The sequence below is a fragment of the Nannobrachium achirus genome (genome assembly GCF_963921795.1).
Source record: "Nannobrachium achirus genome assembly, chromosome: 4".
In the NCBI taxonomy this organism is placed as follows: domain Eukaryota; kingdom Metazoa; phylum Chordata; class Actinopteri; order Myctophiformes; family Myctophidae; genus Nannobrachium; species Nannobrachium achirus.
In genome coordinates, this window is record NC_137813.1 from 43,642,247 (window position 1) to 43,654,312 (window position 12,066).

Consider the following 12,066-nt stretch of genomic DNA (forward strand, 5'->3'; position numbering starts at 1 on the left):
CCGACAGTGACGATTTACTTTGTTGGCCGCCCAGCCCCCAAAATGGAACGACATTTTATTTGTAATTTTTCCTAATGGCCGGGAATGAACCGGCCGTTCGGGAGTTTTCCCGCTTTTCCCAATGGCCAGCACGTCCCTGTTGCACGGGTCCATTTGGTTCCATTGGTACACTACCAGAGTGCTGTGTAGCTCTCAAACAGTATGTGCGTGAATGTATCTATTAACTGCCTGTGGACGTCTTAGGCATGTGTTAATGGACTGACTTGCATTTTAACCCTGTCTTTGTCTGTTCTAACCCTCGCAGTGCTGTGAAGGTAGATTACTTCAGCATCTCATACAGACAGCTGGAGAAACTGGTATGCCATAAAGAATGACATATAATGTAGAAAATTATGCAGAGATGAATGTTGTAGTCGTCATATGCCATACAGTGCACTTGTGCGTAAATATGTAACACACTTTATGTAATAATATTACTTTTTTGTTCAGTTTCATAATTCATTTGAATTAATTAAATTGCTGTCAATCTGTGCACACAATACCCTATAATGACAAAGAGAAAAGACATATTTTTCATGCTGGAAGGCCAACTGGCAAAACAAATGCAAACAAAAACACCAGACAGATTTCAGATCAGTACACAATGAAAGCATGAAAAATAAGACAAAATCAATTATTTTATTGTTGCCGCTGTTCATTGTTTTGTGTGTGTGTGTGTGTGTGTGTGTGTGTGCGCGTGCGTGCGTGCGTGCGTGCGTGCGTGCGTGCGCGTGCGCGCGCGTGTGTGAGTGTGCGTGCGTGTGCACGTTTGTTGGTCTGATGGGGCTATAATGTAGTATAATGTAACGATAGAGCTCAAGGATGAAATCAAGTCATTTTGAGGCAGAAATCGGCTCAGTTACCAGGCGCGTGTTGATCTGTTGCCTTTGACATACTTGCCCGTGAGGCTTCTGTCTTTGTCATGTGGACTGCATATACTGCTGTGCTAAATAAATGAGTACACAGACAAACGTGTCCGTGGCAAAGCCTTGTCCATGTCCATTTGATTTTCTGTTTTACTCACCATTATAATGTTCTAATTTTGATCATAATACCCGAATTACTGAATGTCAAGTCTCCCGGTTTTCTTCAGAATAGGTATGACACTGATCTACTTTGACACTATGGCACATTATGAGTCCACTAGCACTGGTGGTTCTCAAACGTTTTATTTGCAAGGAAAGGACCCCCCATTTTTACACTCTCAAAGTTACAGAACTGTTATGGTCATTCAGGGCCAGCTCTTTATGTGTTTCTGGTAATATTATTGTCTGCAAATTTTGTATATCCAGGGGACAACAATGTAATTTAGACAAAAGATGTCCACCACATGCCAACATGGCGGTGACTCCCCTGGTGTTAATGTTCTCGATTTTTCAAAAATAGCAGACCTACAAGCTCGCAGCGCGGCACTCGGTGCCGCGCTGTGAGCTTGTAGGTCTGCTATTTTTCAATAGTTAGAGCATACAATAATGGTTCAGATCTAACGTAACAAAGATGCCTTCCTGGTTTTAACGTGGTGCTCCTCCAGGTAGCGGATGACATGAACGTGGCCATGGAGAGGGTGTGTGGGACCCTGGAGCAGGAGAGCTCCAAGCTGACTCCCACCATGGGAGAGACCATCTTCGAGCTCTTCATGGCCCTGAAGACCCTCAAAGGCTTCCGAGAGTTCCTCCCTCCCAAGTTAGTCACCTTTTTTTCCCCCGCAATTCCACAGTTCAAATCGTTGTTGTCGGGTCGAAACCTTGTATGTCCAAAACCCTTCCTTTTGTATTCATCGTTTTTAAAATGATTTAAGCTAGTGAAAATAGCTGATCTACAAGCACACAGCGCCTCGCGTTGAGGCGTTGTGTGCTTGTAGATCGGCTATTTTCACAAGCAGGGCTTCACTTTATATTAAAAAAAACGTACACATTTGAAACTTGGAGATACAAGGTTTCTGCCCGACAGTGACGATATTAGTCTTTCAGTGAAACATTTAGACTAGGAAACATTCAGTGAGTGACAATTAAGGTTTGATTGCTCAAGTGTAGATGGGCGCTTTCAGACATTGAAGCTTGTTTTTGCATTACTTAGAACACACCATATCATTTCTTCAGTTTTTCGCATTTCCTTGAGAAGATGAATTTGTATGGTTGTTTTCCAGGGATGCGAAACTGTTGGCCTTGATGGGCTTTCACAACTGGTTCAAGACATCCATCCATAAGTGGCTGCAAATTGTCCACGAGAAGTCATGTGACAGGATTCACCGAGCCGTGGACATTGACAAGGTAGGAGGGGAGCTCCCACCTCTACCTCTTCAACACACTCCACCTCAGCCCAGGGTTGCCAACCGTCCTTTGAAATGAGGAATTGGCCCTTATTTGGAAACTAAAAGACGCGATCTGATACACTGAATGTGTACGGTATATACACTGGACACACTCTGATCCTTATTTTTGGGAATCTGTTTTCAAACATTTTGTAATTTAACTTTTGGTACTTTAAGTACATTTTGATGCCAATACTTTCATACTTTTTCTCAAGTACATTTTGAATTCCAGACTTTTACTTGTAACAGAGTCATTCTACGTTGCAGTATTAATAATCTTTCTTAAGTTAAAAAAAAATTACCTTTTCCACCACTGATGAGTATAGCACCAAGTTCCTTTGGGGTAAAGAATCAGATTACAGACAGCCATGGTCCTCAGATACGGCCTCCCTTTGTAAATAGAGCACAGCAACGTCTTCTTTTTAGATTTCAGTAAGCCACTGGAACACCAACCCCCAGCTGCTGCATCCCCAGGAGGTTCAGCACGAAGGAGTATATCGTCACTGTCGGGCAGAAACCTCGTATCTCCAAGTTTCAAATTTGTACCCTTTTTCTCAGAGCAAAGCCCTGCTTCATCATACAAGGCCGTCGCACAAAAGTAGCGAAAACAGCAGATCTACAAGCACACAACGCCTCACGGTGCTAGGCGTTGTGTGCTTGTAGATCGTCTGTTTTCACTAGTTTAAAACGTTTTTAAAATTATAAATACAAAACAAACGGTTTTGGACATACAAGGTTTCCACCCGACAACAACGATATGTGATGATACAGTAGTGTGTTTGGTACAGAAGAGATTCGTCCTGATTTGCAGTCTGTGTAAATACGACGGATGGTTTATTATTAGCCGGCCCAACAGAGCCATAATGAGTTATGTGTGTACAGTACGTGTGCACGAGATGTCCCGTTCTCAAGAACGAGCACGTAATTCTAAACAGATTTCTGTCATTCAAATTTCTCAGTAATATGCACAGTCTGATCGCTAATTCCTTGTGTCAGTTATGTTTCATCATCAGTCAGTCAATGGTTATGATTAAAAATGTAACTGTCGGCTTTCCGCTGCCTACACCGCGCTAATGAGTCCATTCAATTGCTCTCCAGACAGAGAATGAGACCGAGAGAGCTGTCAGAGAGTCAGAGAGAGAGAGAGAATGTAGAATAAATGGAGGTATTTAGCAGTGGTTTTACGCAGATACTTGCATCTCTCTCTCTCTCTCTCTCTCTCTCTCTCTCTCTCTCTCTCTCTCTCTCTCTCTCTCTCTCTCTCGCTCGCTCGCTCAATAATTCAATTCAATTCAAATCAATTCAAAGGGCTTTATTCGCATGAGAAAACATACGTTTACTTTGCCAAAGCAGAAGTGTACACAATACAATACAATACAATACAATACAATACAATACAATACAATACAATACAATACAATACAATCAAAACAAAATATGTAGAAGTGAAAGGAGTGAAACAGTTTTCATGTATCAAGGTTACATGCAGGCAGTGCAGATTAATAATCTTTAAGGTGGTTGTGTTCCATTTGATATCCTTCTCCTATCACAGCAGCTCACGAATCTTGCTGCTGTGCACATTGTTGTACTTCACCCAGCAGATATGGGAGTTTTTTATCATTGGTCAAGTTTTCAAACTCTCCTTGGGTGGTTATGATCTGTGGGAAGTATGTGTCTCTGATGGACAGTGGACAGGCGGTAAGGAAGTGTACTGTAGCTCAGTTTCCATTTCATTTTGTGAGCAGTGGGTGCAAAGTCTGTTTTCTCTAGGGAGCCAGGTATGCCTATGACGTCCTTTCTCGATCGCAAGACTGTGCTCTAGTCAAGGTTTTTCTTTGTTTTGGGTCTGACATTTTGCTCAGGTATTCTGCCACGGTGTATTCTCTGTTAAATGCCAAATAGCATTCTAGTTTGCTCTGCTTTTGGGTTGCTTCTCTCCATTGAGTCAGGTAGCTTTCTTTTTGCTGTTTTATTATTTGGTTTAATCCAGTGAGTTGTCTGTCTGGTGGCTCTAATTGTGTTTGTGTACAGAGTGGCTGAGGGGGCATCTCTCTAGAGCTTCTTTGTGTGTGAGTGCCTTGTTATGGAGTGTGTCTGGGTCACTTTCTTTTATGTGGTTAGAAAATTTGAATGGTCTCTTTTTTATTTTGATTATGAGTAGGTATCGTCCCAATTCTACCCTGCATGCATTATTTGGTGTTTTCCGCTGGATTTGGAGAATTGATTTGCAGAATTCTGTGTGCAGGGTCTCATTTTTCAAGGTCTTGGTTTGCGGATAGTCCCCAGACCTCACAACCATAGAGAGAAATCTTTTATATCATGGAGTCCAGTATTTTAAGCCAGGTTTTTATTGGGATGTCTATTTTGATGTTTCTTTTGATGGCAGAGAAAGCCCTTCTTGCCTTGTCTCTCAGGTCCTTTACAGCTTGTTTGAAATGTCCTGTGCTGCTGATGTTTAGGCCAAGGTAGGTGTAGTTTTTTGATTGTTCTAATGGGATTGTATTTAGAAAGAATTGCTGGTTTTTGCAGCTGGATCTCTTTTGAAATATTATGATCACACACACACACACACACCTTTAGTGTATTCCAGTTGCAGCACAGGCTAAATGAAAGGTGTTGTGGTGAGCAGGATGGCAGCGCATGTCAGTATAGCAAGGGTTCAGCACCAGGTATAGTCTAATAATAGACGTTCAGCTGTGCAGCGGCCGGGGACGAATTAGACGATTAGCCTTTTTGTGTGCATGAGAGAATCAGAAACCACACACACTTTCACTGTTCTGACCTCCCTGCGTCGGACATTAAAATAGCCCCCTTGATCTATGTAGCAGCCGCATCGACTGGTAAATGGTTCAGCACCATGGCAATGGACAGCGACAGGCCAACGCGGTGTAAACCAGCATGTTTGGGTCACAGTGAAAATCTAAAAAGATACACATTTCCAAAGATAAAGTGGACAGATATGGCGGCCTACAACATTACATGGCATAGTCAAAGATAACTTGACGTGGCTGTACAGCGAGGGGATAATGATGGATGCAGCAGCACATAACTTGATTAAAATGGGCAACGCACTGAACACAAGCTCGGAACCAGGGACGTGCTGGGCCCCTGATTCAGCCTGGGAAAAAGAGTTGGAGAGGCCCTCATTGCGCGCTATAGAGAGAGATCTCTCTCTATGGCGCTGCTGCTACTCAAAGATTTGCCATTTCAGATCATGACAAGTGACAAGCCAGTGGGCCAATTACTGTACATGAGTTATATTTCGTCGTTGTCGGGTGGAAACCTTGTATGTCAAAAACCGTTTGTTTTGTATTTAGCATTTAAAAAATGATTTAAACTAGTGAAAACAGACGATCTACAAGCACACAATGCCTCGCACCGCGAGGCGCTGTGTGCTTGTAGATCTGCTGTTTTCACTACTTTTGTGCAACGGCCTTATATGATGAAGCAGGGCTTTGCTTTGCGAAAAAAATGTATACATTTTAAACTTGGAGACATGAGGTTTTCTGTCCGACAGTGACGATTTACTTTGTTGGCCGCCCAGCCCCCAAAATGGAACGAAGGCCGACATTTTTTTTTTCTTTTTTCCTAATGGCCGGGAATGAACCGGCCGTTCGGGAGTTGTCCCGCTTTTCCCAATGGCCAGCACATCCCTGCTCGGAACAATTCCAGGAGGAGATCGAGAGAGACCGACAGGAGAGGAGGAGAGAGCCGGGGGAATAGTGGGAAAGAAAGAGAAAGAGAGAGAGAGCTACCACAATGCTTGTATATTTATTTCCTGTGTGTGTTGTTGACCCGCCCACCAGCACCTGTGACACTTGCGTCTGAAGCTCAACCAAACCTGCGCGTCCCGCGGGTTGCGTCACTAGTGTACAGTATGCTGTAGCCTGCGCCACCTGTACCTACATGATGTTTACTGTATGCTGTGTGTGCTGTGGAACAGCTGGAGCCCGTGCCGCAAGCCAAGCACAGCTCGTCAGCGGTGGAAGTGACAGCGTGCTTCAGCCAGGTACGCCAGATCTGGTCCCAGCTGGCCTGGCCCGACTCCGCTGGGGCCTTCATCTTTGTCACTCGCTTGACAGACGTGAGTACCCCTGCCAAACCCTGCCTCACGTATACAGAAAGTCACACACGTACACATACACACACACACGCTCGCACGCACGCACGCAAGCTCACAAGAACATGTACGGTACTTCTGCTATTTTTGATTCACAATAACAGCACGCAACTATAAATCCGGCTTAACCCGAACCCCAACCGAATCACTAAATGCCCAATCTCAACCTTTAAAGGCACGGCGAGATATTGAAGTGGTCAGAAAGTCATCGGATCGTTAAAGTATTTCACACTTTCTTGAAATCGTCTGTCCTCAGAATCCCTTGAAATCCCTTCTCGGCAATCAAGCACACGATTGATTGCCGAGAAGGGATCACACATTGCAAGATATTTCACAGGACTCATGGCAGAGTTACATCCTATCGACAGGGCAGTTAGTTTAGTGCAGATAAAACAAAACCTTTTCCCACCTCAGAGTTCTGTGTCTTCGCCTAGATGACGTGAGGTCGAAGTAGTGATACAGGTGATGATCAGTGTCATTTGAAATGCTAAATACTAAATGCTAAATGGTTCTCAAATCTTACTATGTGAGGGACATCTGGCCCTCACAAGTCTTTAGGCGTCCTACACACAGTTGCGTGAAACATCTTCTCCATATCGTCTGAGAATGGCCACTGGGGGCGCCGTACTAATGCATTGTCAATGGAAGGTTGTTTGGTGTTTTGTCGTTGCCGTGTCTCTTGGCCAAAAGACAGCCTGTGGTTGAGCTAGAGACACGGCAACGACAAAAAAACAAACAACCTTCCATTGACAATGCATTAGTACGGCGCCCCCAGTGGCCATTCTCAGACGATACGGAGAAGATGTGTCACGCATATGTGTGAGTCCAGCCTTTCAGGCACACACAGACATTCGCAAGTTGAAGAAAAGGTCCCCAGGGCAATAAGCCAAGCTCACAAACATTAGAGCAGGACTGGATTCAAAAAAGGTAAATTGAACGTTTCACATCGACGCCGGCATTGATTGTGACTCTTTGTTGGGTGCAGAACTTTTGCAGCGAGGCCGTGAGCTACTCTGAGATGATAACACGCAAGATTGAAAGGAACCAGCTTGGCCGAGACCACAAGAGCCACACGGTGCAGGTACATGCCTGTGGAGAGTGGGGAGCGGGAAGGTGGGTGGTGGGAGGTGACGCGGGTGGTAAATGTCAGCCAGTTGTTCTCTCCCCGGCAACACAAACACCTCAGTGGGAGGGCGGGCACTAACATGTTGACCAGTGTCTCCCAAACAGACTCATTTCTATGGGTCGCGAGTATTGATTATTATTTATTTTTGTATCTACTGTAATATGATTTCAAATGTGTGGATGCGACGCGTTGTGAGCGTCGTGTTTTGAGCTTATGCAGTGTTCACTAGTTAGGGTCCCAGGGCGACTTCTCTTTTGGGTCTCGAGCCAAAACATTTAGGAAGCACTGATGGAAGTGTGATATCCTGTTCGTCACTGTCTGGCCAAAACCTCTTATCTTTTTGGCATAAATCAGGGCTATTGAACACCCTTTACGTCTGTGTGTTGGTTAAAATAATATTGAACCAATGAAAAGTAGTAAAAAGCCCTTCGGTCAAAACCTCCTAACTCCACTTGAGCTCATTTTCCCGAAAATGAACATTTTGGAGTTAGGAGGTTTTGGCCCGACATGCAGCAGAGTACTGTACAATCAACAAATCAATTAACCATGAAGCATTATTTTATACGTACAGTAGGCTACATACTACGATGTTTGAGCTAGTTTTAGCCCTGCCTCTTTCCTGTGTCTGTTATTTACATACAGTACACACCCCCCAAACTCCCCACTCGGCTTCCTATAGCCCTTCCTCTTTTATTTCCCCCTTCTTCGTTTCTTCACCCTCGTTTCTGTCTGCCTCGTCCCTGCTGCCCTTTCTCTTTCTTTTCTCTCTGTGCTCCTTCCTGGCCGCCCTCCTCCCGCCCATCCACCCACCCACCCACCCGCCCGCCGCTAGCTGTGCGTGGCCCTCAACAACACAGAGCATGTGCGCGTGTTCCTGGGGAACCTGCCCCGGGACCTGGACTGGCAGCTGGTGGAGCAGGCCATGGAGGAGTCGTGCGGGGCGGAGGGGAAGGAGCAGGTCTACAAGGCTCTGCACGGGCAGCTCTACAACGTGGACCTGGACCTGCAGCGAGAGGCCACGCGCCTCATGGCCGTGCTCACCGACAAGGTTGACTGATTGATTGATTGATTGATTGATTAAATACTTTATTAGACCAGTTGGTTCTCAACCTTTTCAGGCCGCGACCCCCAAAATAATCATATTTTAAAACTGTAGACCCACCCCCTCCATGCTCACAACGCCTCACATTGCGAGGCGTTGTGAGCATGTAGATCTGCTATTTTCACAATTTCTGCCTCTAATATTTGACAATTTGGCCAATGTTTAATTGGTCATTTTGAAACGGGTTGCGACTAGCCACCACTTGCGCCGGCCTACAACGTGGGCAATTCAGTCCACTGCTATTTCTCTCAGATTGATTGGTGCATTCCTGAATACTTAATAATTGGGACTCAGAAATAATAGTTTCTGTGTGTGTGTGTGTGTGTGTGTGTGTGTGTGTGTGTGTGTGTGTGTGTGTGTGTGTGTGTGTGTGTGTGTGTGTGTGTGTGTGTGTGTGTGTGTGTGTGTGTGTGTGTGTTATGTAATTGCAGATGCAACCTGAGCTACGGAGGTACCTACAGCACATCAGCTTGTCCCCAGACTCCATCAACAACGATGACGTAAGGCCCAGCAGCTTCACGCAGTCTGCATTCATTATGCTTAAGACCAGTGGTTCCCAACCTGTAGGCCAGGGCCCTCTGGTGGGCCCGGAGGATATTACATTCGGGCCCCAAAATAATTGTCAACACTAAATCATAATACCTACCCGGGTGATGTTTCTTTCCCCCCCATTCTGAATTCCTATAGATGTGTTTAATATCTCGCCATATAAGAACTGTGTTCCAAAGATAAACAAATAAGCCCGGCGGTTTGACTCATATGGATATTATGAAGCATCCAACTGACGGCGAGAAAATGCTAATGTTACCGCTGCCGAATTAATTACATTTTCGCCGTAAACAGACTGTATCAAATATGAGTGACTGACGAGAGAGAAGAGAGAAAGCGTTGCGTGGGCTTCGTAATTATCAGAATCTGAGAAACAGGTGCTCATTTGAGAGGGTTCAATTGTATGCAAACATATGTAAGTTCCTTCCCTGTTGTAGGCTCTGAGACAACAGGTGAACTTAGAGATTCCAAGGCACTCCGCTCAGTTGAGTTTTAAAAAGCCTTTGTTGTCATCATGGCTTTCAGCTTGGGGCAAAGTAAAAAGAAAAAAAACGACCAATGTGTTTCAGCTCAAGAGACTTCATCAAGGTTGAGTGACTGTCTATCGTAAAAGATACAGAGCCACCTCTACGACAATATCGCCGTGGCAGTTGGTTTAGTTCTAGACAACAATTCTTACATGAGACGATTCTAAGATGTTATTCTCCTTAGAGAAAATACTTCCGTGACTCAGGGGATCAGCGAGGGGACTTCGGTACATTGATCTAAAAGGAACAATGATGTAAACAGAAAGCCATGGTATTTTTCTTTAAAACCTTGAAGAAAATGAGTTTTTATCCCCATTGTGTTTTCATTGTGAACCCCATGCAGCCGCAACGGACACTTTTAAGATCCAGTGGTTGGGAACCCCTGGTCAAGACATTTTGTCAGTGTACAACATACATGGGCAACTGGCGGCCCGGGGGCCACATGCGGCCCCCACCTTCACTTAATGCGGCCCGAATACTGATATATTATTGATTTCAGCTGTTATTAAAATGTATATTTTTTTATGTCCAATGTATTTGTATTTAAGTTCATAAAGTTAACATGAGTATATAACTAAATGCGTTTGAAATTAAATCAAAATGTTACATTTCAGGATTCCAATTAAGAAATAACAAAAAAATATTCAGGATTCCAATTCAAAAGAAGCAAAAATAGCCAATCTACAAGCTCAAAACGCATCGCAGCGCGATGCGTTTTGAGCTTGTAGATCTGCTATTTTTGCTTCTATTGTATGCAATACTAGAATGACAAATGTGGCCCTCTGGAGTGAAGGTGGAAATATAGTGGCCCTCACCATCATCAAAGTTGCCCACCCCTGGTGTACAATATGTAATATGGCTAACATGACAATTAATATTCCAGGCTGTGTCCCCTCTCATGAAGTACTTAAACGAAACTCTGGTCATCCTTAAAGAGCCCCTTGTGAAGGAGAATCTGGCAAGGTAATTATTACTGTCCCTTCCTTCCGCTGTCTTTACTACAGATATGAAACTTAGTCAAGCAATAATAATACCCATTTGACACTTGTGCACTAACATCGACCATCTAGTCATATCTGCTGCAAAAAACATTAATCAGGCTATATAGGTCGGAGTGTGTGTGTGTGCATACTGCAGGGGTCTTCAACAACCCCTAGGGGGTCCTCAGAGTTACCACAGGGGGTCCTCCGAATCTTTGTGTGATAGAAACCTTTTTTTCTCCTTTTTTACATAAACCACTTAAACTCTACTAGTGTCCATATTGGGAGAACTTTAGCCAAAAATTGCAGATCTACAAGCACGTAACCTGACCTCGGAAGAGCACTGCTTCTAGTTTATATATATATTATATATATATATATATATATATATATATTATATATATATATATATATATATATATATATATATATTTGAAATTATTTTGTATGTCGTGCCTTTATACACAGTTTAATATACAGTTGTGTGTATGTGTTGTGAGCTTATAGATCTTCTGTTATCACCATATATATTTTTTTGTACATTTCAACTTGATACATGATAATGACTAATGTCCAACATGGGGATTGATGACATGCTTTGTTGCCTGCCAGGGTTCTCCAGAGCATGTGGGAGCTCCTGTTGAGGATGATCCTGGACACTGTGGCTGAGAACAGGGGCATTCAGGTGGAGTTCTACAACCGCTTTCAGTACACGGTGGAGGTCAGTTCACAGCTTGCAGTACGTTGCCCTGTGTGCAGTCATGTGCTCAATGTCACACAGCTTTAACGCGTTCAGCTTTGTTCAGCTCTGCCGAGCAGTATGATGACATGCATTTAGCAGACACTCTGAATATGAGCATCCTCTAAATCCCTAAATAAGACTTCTGTCATTAATTGTATGAATAGATTGCAGAGGGAACAAACAGTGCAGTACATTTTCCAAATTCTGCCTGAACCCAACCCGACCCGACCGTTGTTTTCGGGACTGGGTCAAATGTATGCTAATTATTCGGGCCAGGCCGAGCCTCGGGCCGGCCCAGTTAGGGCTGTGTCTTAATTCCAGGGGGTCGGGTCCCAAGATAAATTAATGATACATAGGAATGAATGAATGAATGTCCTTTATTTATGTAGCACATTTCACAGCACGAATGCACAGAGTGCTTTACAGAGATACACAGTCAAGAAGTAAGCTCTACAGTTGCAGAGTTACAGAGATACACAGTCAAAAAGTAAGCTCTACAGTTGCAGAGTTACAGAGATACACAGCCAAGAAGTAAGCTCTACAGTTGCAGAGTTACAGAGATACACAGTC

General features: G+C 44.0%; 1 protein-coding gene across 1 annotated transcript in view; it reads left to right on the top strand.

Annotated features, from left to right (window-relative positions):
* baiap3 (BAI1 associated protein 3) overlaps positions 1-12,066 on the top strand; it is a gene marked incomplete at both ends in the record, with an annotated part of 92,104 nt that overhangs the window by 61,524 nt on the left and 18,514 nt on the right. Inside the window, 9 exons of the mRNA XM_080723631.1 lie at positions 305-356; positions 1,571-1,722; positions 2,186-2,309; positions 6,294-6,434; positions 7,456-7,551; positions 8,429-8,644; positions 9,130-9,198; positions 10,658-10,737; positions 11,367-11,475. Of these exons, the coding sequence (XP_080579757.1) occupies positions 305-356; positions 1,571-1,722; positions 2,186-2,309; positions 6,294-6,434; positions 7,456-7,551; positions 8,429-8,644; positions 9,130-9,198; positions 10,658-10,737; positions 11,367-11,475 (1,039 nt within the window). The remainder of the gene's footprint in view (positions 1-304; positions 357-1,570; positions 1,723-2,185; positions 2,310-6,293; positions 6,435-7,455; positions 7,552-8,428; positions 8,645-9,129; positions 9,199-10,657; positions 10,738-11,366; positions 11,476-12,066) is intronic.